General features: G+C 37.8%; 1 protein-coding gene across 1 annotated transcript in view; it reads left to right on the forward strand.

Annotated features, from left to right (window-relative positions):
• CenB1A (Centaurin beta 1A) overlaps nucleotides 1–19,880 on the forward strand; it is an 806,494-nt gene that overhangs the window by 741,135 nt on the left and 45,479 nt on the right. The window contains exon 21 of the mRNA XM_090384002.1: nucleotides 3,985–4,094. Coding sequence (XP_090240128.1) covers nucleotides 3,985–4,094 — 110 coding nt within the window. The remainder of the gene's footprint in view (nucleotides 1–3,984; nucleotides 4,095–19,880) is intronic.

Raw genomic sequence — 19,880 nt, forward strand, 5'->3', positions numbered from 1 at the left:
TCTCAGAGCGCTGTGCAAATTTTATCGCATGTATCACTTTTCAAAAATAATGTACATTTCCAACAGTCATCAGCGCTATACAGCCAACACAGCTCCCACTGAAACAGTGGTTGTCGGCAGTATATGTCTGACGCAGTGCCTGAAAAACATAATAATGTCAGACATATATGGCCGACGCAGTAGGCAACGTGTTAAGTAAAGGCTACTGGAAGTGAATAATATCAGCAACAGACTCGTGTCAATTAAATTGCAAATGAATGACAGCAAAACATTGAAGATAGTACAATGCTATCGGTTGCAAAAGGATGGAGAACTATAGTTTGAGGACAAGCTCGAAGAGAACATCACAAGCAGAGATACAGTAATCATAGGTGACCTGAATGCAAAAGTCGGAATGGAGAGACAAGGACTAGAAGACATTATAGGTCCAAATGGTTGGGGACATAGGAATGATGATGGGAGAGGCTGATGGATTTCTGTTTACGGAACAGCTTGGTCATAGAAAACACCTGGTTCAAGAAGAGAAAGAGTCACAAAGTAACAAGATACAGTCGGAATGATCAACAGAAATCCCTCATTGACTATGTACTCATGGTTAAGCAGTGACACAGAAGACTAATGGATGTCAAGGTCATTCCGAGTGTGTCCCTGGGTAGTGATCACAGTTTACTTGTTGGAGTTTTAAGATTCCGTAAATTGAAGAGGATCAAAATAGCAAGGGAAAGAAAACTACAGGTGTGGAAGTTGAAAGAACAGGGAAAAGGGGCGATGTTCAGAGAAGAGTTCCGGAAGGTTGTACCTATGATGATGGTGAACAGCATGGAAAGCATTCAAAGACCGCATAGTAGGACTGGTGGAGCAGGTATATGGAAGGACAAGCAGTAGAAGGAACTGGAAAGAAACCCAATGGTGAAATGAGAGGACAAGAGAGGCTTTGATGAACAAGAATAATGCATTCAGGACCTACTTCCACAACAGAGATGAGGGAAATAAAGAGAGAGATATCAAACCACAAAGAGAGAGAGAGAGAGAGGCCAAGAGAATAGTCAATAAGAAGAGAAGATTATGGTTGGAAGAATGGAGTGAACCTCTATGACAAGATAGCGATGCTCATAAAAAGATGCTGTATGGTATGATGAGAAATAGGAGAAGAGATGGTGAGCAGAGCAAATACCTGATGGATGAGAATGAGAATCTAATAACAAAGGATGAAGAGATAATAGAAATGTGGGAGAAGTATTTCGAAAATGTGTTGCAGGACAGTCAGCACAAGAGACAAAGGCAGATTGATCATAAAAGAGGGGATGAAAGAGAAGATACTGAGAGAGAGAGAGACCAGACAGACTTGAAGTTTAATGATGTGATGCAGGCATGGAAATACATCAAGACAGGTAAGTCTGCTAGTATGATTGAGATAAACGGGGAGATGCTGAAGGCTACAGGCGAGGCAGGGATAGCATGGACATACAGACTGTTTCGCAAGATCTAGGATGAGAGACGGGTACCGAAGGACTGGAAAGAAAGTTTGATCATCCCAATCAACAGAAATTAAGGAATTTCTACAGGCAGAACAGGAAGAAGTGTTCAAATGATAGGGACGTTACACTGACATCACATGTGAAAAAGCTGTACAAGAGAGTGTTGGAGCAGAAGATAAGATGAACGATTGAAAACCAGATGGCCAAGGAACAGTATGGCTTTTAGGCCTTGCAGATCAACAGTGGATCTAATTTTCTGCATCAGGCAACTGATGGAAAATGTTATGAACACAATAAAGAATTATGGAAGCCATTTTTGGACATAAAGCATTTGATGCCGTGAATAGAGAGAAAGTATGGGAGGTTTTGAGGAACTTGGGGATAGGGGAACATCTTGTGGAGAGAATTGAGAATATCTATACCAACACAGTGAGCAAAGTAAGAATAGTGGTGGGGTTAACAGAGAGCTTTTAAATAACCGGTTTCAGGCAAGGAGGCATCCTGTCACTGCTACTGTTCAAGCTTTGATGAATGCTGTGCAATGTAGAGTAGCAAAACAATTTGGACAAGATCAGATGAAAGTCATGCTCTTTGCAGATGACCTCTGTATATGGGAGAGAGTAGGGAACAAGTGCAACGGCAGGTTGATATGTGGGCTAGTATGGCCAGTGAATTTGGACTGGTTTTCAGTCAGGAGAAGAGTGAAGTAATGGTTCTAAAGAGGAGTGGTGAGCCTGGCAGATACTTTACAGTGGAAGGGAAAAAGCTTAAAATGGTTAACAACTTCAGGTATCTAGGAAGCACAATCACAAAGACTGGAGTGATAAATAAAGAAATAAGTAGCAGGATATAAGCAGGCAGGAATATTTCTACAAGCAGACAAAAGTTCTGATCTGGAACAGGACCATACCACTGAAGTGTAAGGCCATATACCAGACCTATTACATACCAATTGTGACATAGGCATCTGAAACTTGGACTATGAAGAAAAAGGATGAAAGCAGAATACGGGGCAGAAATGAGATTTGTGAGGAGCATAACCAGAAAGACAACGAGTGACAAAATCAGGAATGATGTGATTAGGGAGAGAATTCAGGTTGAAAAACTCCAGGACAGGATTGAAAGGTCCTGTTTGACCTTTTCGGACATGTCCTGTTCAGACATGTCGAGGATGGACAAGAGGCATTTGCCAAGATGAATGTTTGATTTTCAATTAAAGAACAAAAGACCAAGGGGGAGACCAAGAATGAGGTGGCAAGACATGAAAAAGACTGATATCATTAAGAGAGGAGGAAACTGGAATGTAATCAACAATGGAGAGAAGTACATGGACAGGGCATGGTGGTGAGGCTTCTTACGTTGACCCGTGGAACATCGGAATGACATACAATGTTTATGGTAAGGTAATAAAGCGTAAATTTGTGCTTCATATCTTTATTTTTATAGCCTGTCGATAATATTCCTCCTATTTTCACTTATTAGAATTGGCATTTAATAGAAGTAAAATTCAGTTTGCAAACGTGATCACAATTACTTTCACTTACTACATATCGTATAGTGAACAATATTTTGTTATGGAGAGTCCATCATAAAGTGATTTGATCACACAGTAAACCAATTGTAAAGTGGAGGTCCACTGTATTTAATTTTTTTTAACCTGTTTTTTTTTTTTTTTTTTCATGGTTTTTCTTGTTTTTTATAAAAAATTTTGTTGTGTAAATTTTTTGTAAACAACAAAATTGCCTGTAGTTTACAAAAAAGTGTTGTGCAAAATTTATGTTAAAAATAAACAAAGCCGAGCTGTTCCTTATTTCCTGTTTATGCACTGTACTGTAAATATGTCAAGTTTTGGAAGAGCATTGTTATAAGAAATTGACAACTTTGAAATTTTAATTTTTAAGTATATATGAAATTAATTTTTTTTCTTTTATGTAATAACATTTTTAAAAAAACATTGCTATGCTATATTTATCATTAAAAGGATTCATTTAGTGTTCCATTTCATCCACTTGATAGCAAAAGAGTAACACCGAAAGGGAGAAAAAATTAACACATATGAAATTAAAATTGCTTATATAAATTGCTTAATAGGTCATATTTTAAATGTTGTGTTTTCATTTTAATTTTTGGCTATATTGCGCATAACACAAGATGCGAATATTAAAAGTTGTAGTGCCCACATGTCCTCTGAGACTAACATTATATCAAGACTGCACTGTATTATAACGTATATTTTTAGAATTAGGATTCAACAGTCTATATGTCAAATCCAAAACGTAATAAGATATGTATATATTGTTCTTTGTATATCTAGAGAAACTTAAATTTTAAATGTAAAAGAATTAAAATTGTTCTATTCTTAACAAAGGATTGCATTAGAATTAGAGGGATGACAGTTTTTCCTACTGTTTACATTGGTATTTTCAGCAATATTTTACACATCTGCAATTACAGTTTGTTTTGTTTCTTTATAATAATGTATTATTGAATTTCTTTTTTTTCCAAGGGTTCCATAACAGCCTGTGAATTTCTTTTACTCAATGGAGGCAAATGTAATAATTCTGATAACTGCGGGCAGTCAGCTCTTCATTTAGCTGCAGAACTTGGACATACTGGGTATTTAACTTTATTAAATTGAAATTAATCCTTTTTTTTTTTTTTTTTTTTATGAAAAGCCTAGACCCTGAGATAATAATTGCAACCTGCATACATTTTGAGAGTGTAATGTGTTTTTTTTTTTTTTTATTTCAAGGAATCTATAGATTGCTTTGGAATCTTCCAGTATGTGCTGCCATATATTATCTGTGTTTGCAATTATTAAATCAGCTGGAGAATCCAGCTAATTATATGTATATATAACACTGAACAAAAGATTTTGGGTCATATCATATTACGGCCATGAAAGTAAGTTTACTTTATAGATTTTGGTCTGCTAAATGCACGGAAATGGTGCTTAAAATGGCAAATTGGTTCTTGTTTTCGAAAAAAGTAGTTTTTTTTTATATTTAGACAAGGTAGTTTTTATTTATATGGCAATAAGATGTAGGTATGAACATAACTGTATCAAACACTGGACCTTTTCAATTTTCACTTGTATTCAGCTTTGGGAGCATCCCTTTTCACCATCCAGCAATAATTGGCTAACATGGTGGCACTCCATTTCCTTTTGTATCTTTATTCCATTGCTGCAATGTCCTTATGGAAGTGCTCGCCTTGTTCGTCACTGACAGCACCACAATTTGCTGGGAAAAAATCCAGATGTGAGTGCAAGAAATGCGTCATCAATGACATGTTGCACCCCAGTTTTTCATAAGAAGTAATGAGACCTTCCACAAATTGCCTGTAATTGCCCACTTTAACATTTCCTAGAAAACCAGTCAAAACATTTTGAAACGCTTTCCACACTGATTTCTCTCTCTCTCACTAAGGACACATTTGAAATGTTTGTCTTTGAAAAGTTGCCTTATTTGTGGACCAATGAAAATGCCTTACTTAATTTTGTCTGTAGTGCCTTAAGAATTTCTCTTGCAAGTATGTGAATACAGGACTGTTCACTTCCAAAGCTTTCATGAAATTTTTCACGAGCCCCAGTTTGATGTGAAGTGGTGGAAGCAAAACTTTATTTGGATCTACCAGAAGTTCAAATGCTACGTTCTTCATTCCAGGTGTTAATAATTTTCATTGAAGCCAACTCCTCTTCTCGTAGTGTATATCCTTGGCACGACTATCCCATTTGCAGAGAAAGCAACATTACTTAGTGTAACCCTTTTGTAGTCCTAATAAAATGGGGATTACCTGTAAATCACCACATATCTGCCACTCAGACTTTTGATAGTCCTAAGAGAAGACAAAAATATGCAAACATGGAGAATATCGTAACAGGATGTTCTCCATGTTTGCATATGTTTGTTTTTTGTGGATGGCACAAGCAAGAGGTATTGAAGGCAGTATATTTCCATTGTGTAATAACACAGCCTTAAGGATAACCTTAGAAGTAGAAGTGTCTATAAGTAGTCGCCATTTTCTTCAGGAACGTGCCTCGTGTTCATTGCTGCCATCAGACCACCAACATCCTTACAAACAGTGAGTTCACCTTCTGTTTGAAAGAATTTATCATAGTCTTTATTTCGAGTACAAAATGTCACTTTCACAGAATGAGCTAGAAGATTCCACTGTTATAGCCTCAAGGCTAAAAGCTGTGCCTTGTTCGGAAGTTTGAAATCCCTGATGAGGTCATTAAACTTGTGATCTTATGTGGTTCAGAAGAATAAAGGTTTGGACAAAATGGTGGATCACTTTATGTAGATGGCTGCTATACTTCTTCATGTATATCAAGTTGATGTTCATCAGTGTCTTCATCTTCATTAGAGTGTACAGAAAAACGGTGGGGTGGTTGAGGAATAGGTAGTATTTCACTGTGTAGTGGAAATTGCTGATGGTATATTTGGGTACATCACTGTCCGCTTTTCCTTCATTGTCATCCCTTTTCTAATAGGAGTCACTGTAACAGAAGTAACGTGATTTGTTGGCTCCCTCCATATCATAGGCCTGCAAAAGGCATAAAACTTACCTTTCTATTTGCCCCTGAGTTGAATTTGATGAACAGGTAGGGCAGCATATGTGTGATGTCCAGTTCTTTTCCCTATTTTCCACACAAAGTAGGCCTTTTTTTTTGGCCCAAGTTAAGGGACGCTTTCTTGAAACTAAAGTGACTTCTCCACATACGTAACAGAAATCATCCAGACTATTCACACAATTACGGGGCATGTTAATCTTACATGACACAAATACAGTAAACCTCCGCTATTCGTGGTATCTGTATTCGCAGTCGCTGATTTAATATAAAATTAAACCTAAAAAAATGTGAATTTTAAAGTGCCGTGAACATTTTCCGCCATAAAAAAACATGGACATGACTAAAATTATCTTTCCCGGTCAAAACAGTGCTCAGTGGGTGGTGGGGAGAGGGGTGACAAAATCGCGAGCATGGATGTTTCTCGCTAATCCTTGTTCAGTTTGTGTTATGCACTTGTCATGGAAGGTTCTGTCGTTTGCTTTTAATTTATATGCTTATAAATTGAATAAAATTTATCTTTTTGTAAATTGATATGCTTACAAAAGTGATAAATCTACCGTTTGCAGTGTAAAACAGACTTTTTCGAGTGTGTTAACGGAAGAAAGTGACTTTATTGTGGACAAGTTCTTTCTAACCTGTACAAAAATTGGCTACAAATAACAAGGGAAATGTGAAAAGATCAAAGAAGGTGATGACATTAGCAAATAAAATTGAGTTATTAGACAAAATTTCTAATGATGAAAGTGTCTCCTCTGTGGCAAAACATTATAAAATCAATGAGTCAACAGTACGATCAATCAAGAAATCGGAAGAAAAAATCCACCGTAGTGTCCGTAAAAACGCGCTAATTACTTCAAAAATTTGCTCTGTAACTCGTGATGTTAAATTAGAAAAAATGTAAAAAGCTTTAAACCTGTGGATAGAAGACCGAACTCAAAATAAAATTCCGTTAAGTTCACTCTTCATTCGTAAAAAGGCAAAACTCCTTTATCAACACTTTAGCGAAACTGGTAATAGCACTGGCGGGATAAGTTTTTTAGCTAGCAAAGGCGTTGGTTTGAAAGATTTGTTTGAAATTTCTAATAAATATTACATTTAATATTAAATTGTTTCTTATTTTCATTTCGATGCCATATGCTTGCATTTCACTATGTACTGTCTATGTACATAGTCATATTATGAAGGTACATATAATACGTACGTAGACAAAATTTTAGACTAGTTTTTCTTATATATTTCATACTTTGTAACGGAACCCCTTTATTACTATAGGAGCCATAGCTCAGTATTCGCGGCATTTCTTAGGAACGTAACCCTTGGGGTTTACTGTACTATGCAAAAAGTAGGAATCTCACTGAGAACAAATCTAGTACCTAGCTGTATTCGAGGATTACTGCTACAGTTGAAGATGGATTTAATGTGACAACATCTCATCACGTGATGCAGAGCAAGGCGACAGTTGCTGATTATATAATAAGAGCATGGTGGTATTGCCATTCATTTTGCCAAGAGCCATAGTTGATAATGTAGAGTAACTCGCTAATATGAGACCCCAACTGTCATTCGAAAACAAGAGCCAATTGACAAATGTGAATGTGATTTTCATAACATTTTTCGTGTTGAACAGTGTAATTGGAAAAAAGGAAAGAGAGTGAAGCAGTGACAGAAGAGAGATAGAAGATGAAGGGTCACATAAGGACAAGCCACACCTCTATTTCTAATCTTTCTTTCCAAATGCAATAATTAGGATCTTTGAGTCATCAAAAAAAAAAAAAAAAGTAACAAGTTTTATTTTACAGCTTTCTTTTTATGAATTTTTTATGTATTTTTTTTACTTCTGATTCTTATTCTTATCTGTGTTTGCAGTTATTAAATCGGCTAGATAATCCATCTGACTACTGGCTTATGTTTTTATTTTGTTTTATTTTGAATTATCGGATATATATATATAAAGCTGAAAAAAAAAAAAGGAAAGAAAAGAGAGGGAGATAGAAGATATAGGTCGCTTAGGGATACCCCACACCTCTACCTCTCCCCATTATTTTTTTTCTAATTGCAATATTATTATTATTATTATTATTATTATTAATATCCATGAAGCCTGAGGCTTATGCTGCACCAGGGGGAAAAAAAAGTTCCCGAGTAACCCTGAGAGAGAGAGAGAGAGAGAGAGAGAGAGAGAGAGAGAGAGAGAGAGAGAGAGAGAGAAGGGAATCACCAAGAAAGAGAAGAATGATGATATCCAGCTCAGGACCCTGGATGTGCCAAGTCCATACTCACCAGATGTGAGCCCCCGGGGTTAATTAGGATCTTTGAGGAGTCATTAAAAAAAAAAAAAAAAAAGAGGGTTTTATTTTACAGCTTTATATTTTTGAATTTGTGTTTTGTTTTGTTTTTTTTTTTACTTCTGATTTGGTTTTTGACAATAACTCAATTGGTTCCCAATTTTGGGAACCAATTAAATTAATATTTAAATGCATTTATTTAAAAATTTTTTCATTTTTACAAATTTCAAAACTGCATGAAGAAACTACCTCCACAGAACCAACCATTGGCAGAAAACTTTCAGACATATGTCCACGTACATACATGGAATTCATTCACTTACTTCTGAAAACATTAAAGTCATTATAATATATTAATAATGAAAATGTTTACTAATTTATGTACCCATATTTAGGATCACATTAACATTTTTTAATATATCAGCTGGAGAAACTAGCTGATATATATATATATAGAGAGAGAGTCACTTAGGAACAAACTACACTTTGACCTCTAACCTTAACAAGATAATATTGCTCAACAGATTCTTCCCAAATACAATAATTAGGATCTTTAAGGAGTCATCTATTGATGCGGATTTGTGGAAGTATAGCGACATGGCTACAGACAAGAAATTTGCACCACTTGGAAGAAATGTGTAGGCCAGAGCTTGACAGAAAGCTGTTCTATTGTAACCTGCAGGGCTCTGAACTTGAAGATTTAATCATTTTCTTTAATCAATAAACATCTGAGCCATATCTGTTTTAAAGTAATTGCAACTAAGTTTCTGCTAGCTTTAGAAGTTCAAGGTTCAGTTATTTCTCCTACTCATTCCTCTTCTGTGTTAATAACTTTCTTCCACTGACTCAGAATCCTATCCTTAACTTTGCAGTGATAGCACACTACATCCCACCTTCTTGTTCAAGAAACTTTGCCCTAAACTGCTAAACCCGCACAAACAGATTCTCAAAAATCCCCCTTCATTCTTTAAATGCTGTCTCCAGGTAATTCTCCAATGGGACAAAGACAATTTAGTCCGTCCTCTCACAAAGAAAAGCCTACTGTTTCTATGCCTATCTTTGATAGTGCTCCAATTTCTAGACAAGATCACATATCTCTATTTGGGATTACCCTGACTTCTAATCTCTCATCATAAGTATATTTCAAATATTGCTTCCTCTGCATCCTAATAACTGGGTTTTCTCTTTCACTCTCAGCATTACTTAGTGTTTATTTATGAATTTGAAGTACTGTTTGTTTGTTATTTGGTTTTTAGGAGCATTAGCAACTAAGGCTATGTTGCTCCAGGGATATGCGGTGACCATTCCCTGACTTTTCTGCATCCTCCGTATTTGGTGGTCACTGGCTCGAACCCCGGTCTAATCAAGAAGCGTGTGCTATGCATTGCTGCTCCTGCCCACCTGGCTACGGAAGGCACCTTATTTGAAGTACTGCTTAATCTATCAAATGTAGATATTGTAGGACTACTAGAAATATCATGCCATTTAAACACAAGGGATGTGGAATTTGGAAATGATGATTACAATGTGTACAGAAAGGACAGGATTGGGATGTGGGAGAGGACTTATGCTCTTGTTTAAAATGCACATAGAAATTAAGCCACTTTATCCAGTTGATGTGGATGGCCAATGTAGTGCTGAGGTAGTGTAACAGAAGCACTGGGAAAATGAAAATGAGGATGTCATAGGGAAATAACTGTGATGAGTATAGCAAACACATATGCAGACAAATAAATTGGACCTGTAAATCCCAATGTCTTATAATGGGGATTTTAACTTTCCAGATATTGATTTTATCTTATATATTGGTCCTTGTGCAGTAGCAGGAAATTTCTGCATTTATTGGATGACTATTTTCTATAGCTCGTGATAGAGATACAATAAGAGAAAGTAATATTCTTGATCCGATTATCATCAGTGACTCTTCATGCATTAAAATTCTCCAGATAAAGGAAGCACCAGGTGGCAGTGATCCTATTATATTGACATGGGATATACTTAAAGATGTAACTACTTTCAAGAGCAATAGGAAGGAATTTTGCTCTTGTAAAGGTGACTGAGGTGATCTTAGACTGTTTTTAGATTCCTTTCAGTGGGACCAACTGATGATGTCAACAACTGCAAATTCTAAATGGGTAGTTTTCAGTAAAATAATTACACTAGCCAACACAATTTTACATCCAAAAACTTAAATGCTGATTTTAATCATTTTTTGTGTAGATTTCGAATATCACCATGATAGTTTCACATCACGTCACAGTTATGAAATATGGAGGTAGTTACATTTTATCAAAATGTGCCAATTTTGCATAATCTAGCCAGTAATGTATGACACACTGATTTATTTTAAGAGATATAAGCTAATTCTCTTAATTTTAGCGTTCAATTCTGGGCTTGGTTTTCTTGTGATAAGCATAATGAGACTTCCGATGCAACAATTTGCAATTTGAAGAAAGCGCACTTTGCGGATTGGTGAGGATTTTTTTAGGCTGTGCCAAGGTTTTCCAAGTATTAACTGATTGTGACATATTTTCAGGATTGTAAATCTATCCTCCAAACATAAAGAGCCCCTCGAGAGTAGGAGGGTGCGGCCTGCAACCCTTGTGGTAGCAGTAAAATAATTTCCATCTCTACCTGTTGATTCGCAAATATTTTTCCTTTCAGTGTTTTCATACGAGTAGAACTAGTAAGTTGCCACATCTGTGTACTGTGCAGTGATAAAAATTGAATTTGTGTTGTTTTTATATTGTAGTGTTTAAAACTGAATTTATGGTTTCAGAAATTCATTTAGTACTACAATGAATAAGCAGAAACATAGGAAGTGCATAAATCATCCAGACAATTTTTGTTATGTTTGTGGACAGTTTACCCCAAAGACTCAAAGGAAAAATATCTATGACATTACAAAACTTTCGTATTCTTATATTTTGGATGTAAAATTGGTGATCAAGACAAACTTTTGCTGCTCACAAGTGTTTTATTACCTGTAAGACAAATCTTAGGAAGTGGGTTACGTGGCAAACTCAAAGAGTTATCTTTTGAGTCCCTATGGTGTAGCAAGAACTATCTAACCACGTTAATGATTGGGGTCTCCGTAGCCAGGTGGGAAGGAGCAGCAGTGCTTAGCACATGCTTCTTGATTAGACCGGGGTTCGAGCCCGTCACCACCAAATACAGAGGATGCAGAAAGGTCAGGGAATGACCACCGCATATCCCGGAGCAATATGGCCTTAGTTGCTAATGCTCCTAAAAAAAAAAACCAAATAACAAATAAATAATAACATTAATGATTGCTACTCCCACAGAGTGTAGTACTAGACCTATTACTGTTTTCTATATTTATTAATGATATCAAGACTACAAGCTTATTGGTCTCCGTTTCTAGATAATACAAAGCTTGTTGTGGTAATTAATTATAGGAATTAATGCTATTTTAAGAACTAGACAAATTAGGCAGATTGACTTAGCAGTGCCATTTCGGGTTTAAAATTGATAAATGCATGGTAGGGCTGCCACATGTTGGTAGGCATTACCTAGAGATGGCAGTTCAAGAGGGCGCAAGAAAAGGATGGGAATCTCGTCCCTACCCAAGTTCTTATCCTCACATTCAACGCCCCACGCCCTCCAAGTTCCATCAAGGCAGGCTATCTAAACTGCCCAGTGAGGATTTACATTCCAAACCCACTGAGGTGTTTTTGATGCCAAAAATATGGCCACTCACAAACAGCTTGTCGTGGTAACCCTGCTTGTGCTCGATGTGGTGCTAAAGACCACAAGAGCAAGGAATGTTCAGCTTCAAAACTGATCTGTGTCGATTGCCAAGGAGAGTACCCCGCCTTCTTTAGAGCATGCCAGTGGTGGAAGGATGAAAAAGAAATCTAAAAATTAAAAACAGAGCTGAATATTTCCTACCCAAAGGCCAGAAAACATATCCAACAAATAAATAGCGAGAAACCTTCATATGCCCACAAGGTTTCTGCTAAATGCACTATCGGTACACATACGAGATGACCGTACCACCTTGAGAGTCATTCACTCCGATTGCATGCTATTTATTGAGTTCAGAAAAGCCCACCCGAAAAACACAGTCAGCTGCTATTCCTGTATCCGTACCTCCTAGTGCTCCACCACTACCAAAACCAAGTGGTAAAGAAAAGCCAAAAAGATTGGAAGAGCCACCCGTAATACCATAAACAATGGATGTAGAGGATAAGGAGGTACCGGACGAATCAGTCTTGGAACTCTTTGTGGAACTTTGTGGAAAATGAACACAGGACAGCGTCCACACTTTCCCAAAAGAGATAAATCCAAGACTGACAAAAGTAAGCCCTCAGCACCTCGGAAGCTGCCTGATGGACCCACCAAGCCTAAATAATGGCTTAATTCCTATAATGGAATTGTCATGGATTCCAGGCGCCTCTGTAGCCAGGTGGGAAGGAGCAGCAGTGTGTAGCACACGCTTCTTGATTATACCGGGGTTCGAGCCCGTCACCACCAAATACAAAGGATGCGGAAAGGTCAGGGAATGACCACCGCCTATTCCAGAGCAATATGGCCTTGGTTACTAATGCTCCTAAAAACCAAATAACAAACAAACAATCATGGATTCCAGCAAAATACTGATGACATCAAGGCCCTCCTGCAAAAGCATAAGCTAGTTTGCTTTTGCTTGCAGGAGACTTATCTAAAGGATAACCCCACCATGCATAACATCACAATTTTTTATAAGGACAGAATTGCGGATGGTCCTGCTCATGGAGGAGTGGCTATCCTTGTAGGCAACTAGACCCCAGTTCAGGCCTTGCTACTTACAACCAGCATAGAGGCTGTTTCAATTCGCCTTACAGTGGGATTTTTATTAACCTTCTGCTCTATTTATTTGCCACCTGGGACTGACATTTCCCAGGAAGACCTTGATGATCTTGTAACGTAGTTGCCTCCCCCTTTCTTACTTCTCGGGGATTTTAATGGATGAACCCCGGGGGCTCACATCTGGTGAGTATGGGCTTGGCACACTCAAGGTTCCGAGCTGGATATCATCATTCTTCTCTTTCTTTCTTGGTGATTCCTTTCTACTTCTCTCTGTCTCTTTCTCAGTCTTGGGGTAACTCGGGATTTTTTTTTTTTTTTTGCTGGTGCAGCATAAGCCTCGGGCTTCCTTGCACTGTATGGCTAATAATAATGCCCTGTGAGATAGTGCTACTAATAATGGAAGGGGACGAGTCATATAGCATATGCTAAATGACAATGACCTGTCCCTTCTAAATGTGGGAACCAACACATTCTTCCACATGTCTACCCGTACGTTCTCTGCCATTGATCTTTTTATCTGCTTCCCTTCTCTACTCGCTTCACTGATTTGAGAAGTGGAGGAGAACCCATGTGGAAGTGATCACTTCCCTGTGATAACCTGCTTACACAGAGGGAGACAGCGTCTTCCTTTCAGGTTACCACGGTGGAAGACTGGTCAGGCGGACTGAAATGATGCAGTCTGACTGGAATGACTATCAATGATACAGTCACATACATCACAGAAATTATCATTCGTGCAGCTGCCAATACCATTCCGAAAACATCTGCCCGGTTTCCACCTTTTCCCAAACTATGGTGGAATTCACAATGCACAGCAGCAAAAAAAGGCTCAAAACAAAGCTTGGGAGATATTCTGCCGATAACTGCAGAACTAGTAGTTGTTGGTGACTCTATTGTCAGGGAAACGGGGAACATGCTTTGTAAAAAGGATAGGTGGAACAGGAACAGGGTATGTCTGCCAGGGGCAAAAGTTGATGAGGTTATAGAGCGGATATCATCTTTTAAAGGCACAAAAGGTGATATAGTTGTACACGTTGGCACTAGTAAGACCGGCGGGATTACTTAACAAGTACAGTCACTGTTGAAAAAAAAACTGTGAATTAGGGTTGAATTTGAAAGTGTCTGCAATTCTGGCCGGACACGATAGGAGGGAGTATATGATGAGAGCCTTGTCGATCAATTTGGCCCTGGAAAGATTGTACAAGGCTCAAGGGGTAAAATTTTTTTCAGCCTGGTTAGTACTTGTTAACAGGAGAGACTGCTTCTACAGGGATGGGATACACTTAAATAGAAAGGGTGCAAGAATATTTGCTGATGCTATCGAGGCAGTGTTAGGTGGGTCGGAAAACTGCTAGCTTGAGGAGGATACAAGGACTAATAGATTAACAGTAGCTACTGGCAGAGGTGAAAGTGATTCTTGCACTGCTTCTTTTGGAATGAGCAGCAGCCTGGAAAACAAGCTGCAGGATATTTCAGAGACTGCTGGGAGTCATTGCAGTACAAGTAAACACATGGGTTGTGTAAGGGTAGATAAGAATAGGAACAGGTGCTTGTATACTTGTGTGTACACCAATGCTAGGAGTTTGGTAAATAAATTTGATGAATTTGAGGTATTGCTCAAAAACAACAATGGCAGATATTGTTAGGGTTTTCAGAGACGTGGTGTCACACAGATATCATTATTGATTGATTTCGAAATTTTATTAATGAAAAGGTAACATCACGGAAGATGAGAAAAAAGCTTAATTGTTTATTTAGGTATTTCAATAACGAAGTCTGGAAAAGTCATCTCTTCTTTTTCTTGGCATAAAAATCATTGTAGCATCAAATCCCATCTTGTAAAATTTGCCATATCTTGATGCTACGTTCAGCATTCTGATCTCCATTTATAATAATCACCTCACAGGCCATAACCCACGTAACCCTCCCTTTCCCAAAAAAAACTTTCTCCAATCCTTCTGTTAAAAATTCTTTTGGTGCCTCTTCAGTGTTATCCACTTCAGATTTGTTTTCCTCTTCTTCATATGCAGTTTGCTTGTCAATTTCAAGGAGAATTACATCACCTAAGTTATTTGCATGTGAGTCATTGCAGTCACATACATTGGCAGTGTCCATATTTTCTAATCGCAAGCTGTTCCAATCTTCACAATGTCTTTGGCAATTGTCTGAACTTTAATTACAATCTTTGATTGCAATCTTCTATCCATATTAAAAAAAGATGTTCCATATTAATCAACAGCAAACTTCTTTGCTTAGTTATCACTTTCGTCATGTAAGATGCTGTAGAAATTCCCTGCTCTTTACTCTGATCCTTCATTCAGTCCATTTTCCTGCATAAATTTAGCCATTTACATTTAGTAGCTCCACCGCTTTTATTATTGACTCATCATTTCGTATTTAAAGGGGTAAAAAATAATTGTTAAATGAAAAGTATGAAAAGCTATCATGTCGTCTTGTCAGGATGGAATTCAGAATATTGAATACTGTTGCACGTTGCTGCAAACTGCTTGAGGGAAGCTGTTGGCATGTATGCATATGAGACAACAGAGTTCAATATGGCCTTTGACACACTGCGGCATATGTGCAGCACGTGTCTAGGCTATTGAATGTGTTTTAATATGTACAGTAAATTTTCGACTTGAACATAATTGAAAACTGTGTTATAGTGAAACCCATGCTGTTTTAAGCCGTGCTAAGCGAGGTATTGCTGTATATATATGCTGGTGTTCGAAGAAAGTGCATCACTTAGGAATTTCATATTTTTAACCCTTTTTCGTGATGGTATGTTACATTAATGACTAGCATCACAATAGAAATATAAACAAGATATTTATTAATAGTTAAGGCAAAGCTAATTAATATTTGGCAGGTGCTCTCAAAATATTCCAAAATGAGCATTTGCAACCTTTATACAACAGTTTCGATAAACACGACAATTATGGCTGAAATGTTATCAGAGCCCTCAATTTATCATTTTCAGTTTATCATTTTAAATGGAAAACAAAATGAAAAGTTCACCAGGTGCAAACTAATATTTAGTTGAACTGCCTCTGGCCCTGATGACTGCAGCACACTGTCGAGCCATTGACAAGATCAATTTCTGAAGATAATCAACTGATAGTTCGTGGTTCCAGACACAAATTATGGCTTTTTGAAGTTCACGAAGGGTCTTTGGTTTCTTTCTGGAAACTGCAGATTCCACATGATGCCAACAGTTTTCTATAGGATCCAGCTCCGGACTGTTTCCTGGCCAGCTAACAGTTGTTTTTCACCTTTAACAAATGTAACACATTAGTTTTGAACCTCTAATGCAGAAATGAATCTAAAGTAACTACAGAAGTGATTACTTACACTTTTCACCTGATGACAAGGAACAGAGTCGTCCTGAAAGATGCAGTTACTTGGCAGGTTGAAATAGTCTGTAATGGTTGGCAGCAATTTTCCTTTCAATATAGCCAAAATCCATTGGCATTTACGGAGCCTTTTATAAATTGCAGGTGACCTCCTCTGTGATACGAAAAGCACCCTCCATATCATTTGGCTAGTAGGGAATTTTACTGTAGACACCATGCAGTCTGAATGGTATTCTTCACCACGTCTATGGCAAATCGTTTTTCTCCCATCAGAACCATGCAGATTGAATTTCTTCTCATCCAAGAAAATAACTGCTTTCACTGTTCTGGGGTCCATTTGACATGCTCCTTACACTAAATTAATTGGGCCTTTTTCATTTTTTATGTGAAAAGGGGGCTTCTTCTTAGGACGGCGGGCTACAAGTCCATTTTTTAAGACAGTCTTCTGACTGTTACTGCACTTGCTACTACTCCTTTTTCTTTTTCTTTTCAACTCAGATGAAGAAGCTTTATGGTTTTTAAGGCTAAGCACTTCAAAATGTGGTCCTGTTTTGGCGTAGAGACTTGTTTACATTCGGTTCCTTTTTTCCTATCAGCAGAACCAGTTTCTTGATTTGGAATGAAATCTACTCACTGTCAACTGATTACAAGACACTCTATAAGCAATATGACAGGAAGAACGTCCTTCCTCACATAAAGCAACAATAGCACTCTTTATTCGTGGCATCAACTGCACGTAACTCGCCATCCTGACAAAAGCAAGGAATGACTTGCAGAGCATGCTTATATAGCTGAAAGTAACACCTGATGCAATATTACGTCATCGTGTATGCATGTCAATCTTATCTGATGCAATCTGTAAGAAATATTGCCATATACTTACATTATTTGGACGACAATTGCAATTTTAAGGGGTGATGAACTTTCTTTGAACACCACTGTATGTATATATATATATATATATATATATATATATATAGAAATTATATATATATATATATATATAGCATTAGCATTAGCATTAGTAGAGGCATTTGATGCAAGAAAGCAAGCTTATGCAGCATCAGCCAAAAAAAAAAAAAAACCACTTCCACTTCACCCCTCTGTTCGTTCAAAATACCTGTCCAGCTGAGCCTTAAACTTATTTAGGCTATCAACCTCCACCACAAGGGATGGAAGTCTGTTCCACCAACCAACCACCCGCTGGCTAAAGGCAAATTTCCGCACGTCTATCCCACATCTGTCTTTCCTCAATTTGAATTTATGCCCTCTCAGGTGATTTTTCTGAGCTAGAGGAAGAATCCCATCAGCATTGAGCATGCTTAAACCATTCAAGGCTTTATACGCCTCTATCAGATCACCTCGCTGGTGCCTAGTCTCCAGACACTGTAATTTGCAAAACTTAAGCCTTTCTTCGTAAGAGCACCCCTTTGTTCCATTCGCTAATCTTGTTGCCCTTCTCTGTACTCGTTCCAGCAGCTCTACATCTTTCTTGAAATGAGGCCTCCAGACCTGTATACAGTACTCTAGGTGTGGTCTGACCATCGCCTTATACAATGGAATAATCACCTCCTTATCCCTGCTGGAAAAATTCCTGTATATCATTGACAATACTCCATGAGCTACTCTTGCAGCCCGTCTGCACTGCTCAGAGAACTTCATATCTGCCTGCACAACCACCCCCCAAGTCCCTTTCATTCTCTACCACTGTCAGTGTTGTACCACAGAGTTGATACGTTGCTCTGGGGTTGCTGTTTCCCATGTGTAGTACTTTACATTTGTCAATGTTAAACTTCATTTGCCACCTCTCAGCCCATCTGCTCAACCTTTCCAGATCCTGTTGCAGCAGCATAGTGTCAGTAGTGTCCTTGACAACCCTGCCAACCTTTGTATCGTCTGCAAACTTGGACATTAAGCCCAATATACCATCATCACTGAGCCCTGAGGGACTCCACTAATAACATCAGTCCACGATGAGCAGTGTCCATTGATTACCACTCTCTGTCTTCTCCCCCTCAACCACCCCTTTATCCATAGCAGCAATTTGCCTCCAATGTCACACTGCTCCAATTTGTGTAGCAGTCTTCCATGTGCAACAGTATCAAAAGCCTTTCTAAGATCCAAGTATATAATATCAAAGTTATTCCCTGCATCCAGTTCTTTTGTGACTGCCTCATAGTATCCAATCAAGTTGGTCAGGCAAGACTTCCCCTTAACAAAACCATGCTGTGTCTGAGCTATAACTGAAGTCTTGTCTAAATGATCCTGCAGTGCTTCTTTAACCAGTGCCTCCATTAATTTTCCTAGAACAGAAGTTAAGCTCACAGGTCTATAATTACTTGTGTCAGCCTTTGATCCTCCTTTGTGAATTGGGGTCACATTTGCACATTTCCAGTCTATGGGTACCTCCCCTGAGTCCAAAGAAGCTCTCATAATTATGGCTAAGGGTTTGCTTACTTCCTTTGCTGCCTCCTTTAATATAACTGGATAGATCCCATCCACCCCGGGTGCCTTTCTTGTGTTTATCTTCAACAGTTTCTCCTCCACTTTACTCCCAGTTATTTCAAGATTCTGTAGCTTACTGCTAGAATTATATTATATAATGAATATTATATAATTAATAAAAATTATAGGTTGTAGTTGTCGATAATTTAAAATTAGCGTTGGAAAAGGAATAGTATTGGAATATTCCAACCACATTTCTTTTTTCAACACTAATTTTAAATTATCTTCATACACTTGAATTCTAAATAAGACCATAGAGGTCACTGTTTTCCCACTGTTTCGCGTTTCTTTGCAGCTTACTATTAAGTCCACTGCGCTGCTATAAATTGCTTTTTCATGCAGTTTATTGTTAATGTGGTTAAGTTTGCATGCATTCATCTACTCTACTGAATATGTGTGCGTCATCCCCCCCTCCTCCCGCCTTTATCAGTCTGATATGCATATATTTTTTCCCGCCAGCTTATTTTTGCTGCGCATTTCTTGAAATTTCCAGATATCTTTCACTTTCTTATTATACTTTCAGTTTTGTTCTAGATTCGTTTCTCAGCATGTTTTGACACATATATTTTTCATTTTAATACAAGAATTTGGTATTAGCTCCCTTTTATACTAATGCTTACAAATGCCAGAGCCCTTACTATAAGGTTGGGCCTCACAACCCCAGCAAGCTTAGTTTTATTTAATAACTTTTTCTTTGCTTTTTATTTTTCTACTGTCTTTTTTCTACTGTACTTCCCATTTGTAAAACTGTTAGTGTGTACGAGTATAATATGAACGTTCCTACTGTCCTAATTCTATTGCTGTTTTTTGTCTTTATTTATTTAAAATACAATAAACCCCCACTATTCGCGGGGGTTACATTCCTGAGAAA

Source organism: Mastigoproctus giganteus, chromosome 10 (genome assembly GCF_048544385.1).
Source record: "Mastigoproctus giganteus isolate SK-2022 chromosome 10, ASM4854438v1, whole genome shotgun sequence".
NCBI lineage: Eukaryota > Metazoa > Arthropoda > Arachnida > Uropygi > Thelyphonidae > Mastigoproctus > Mastigoproctus giganteus.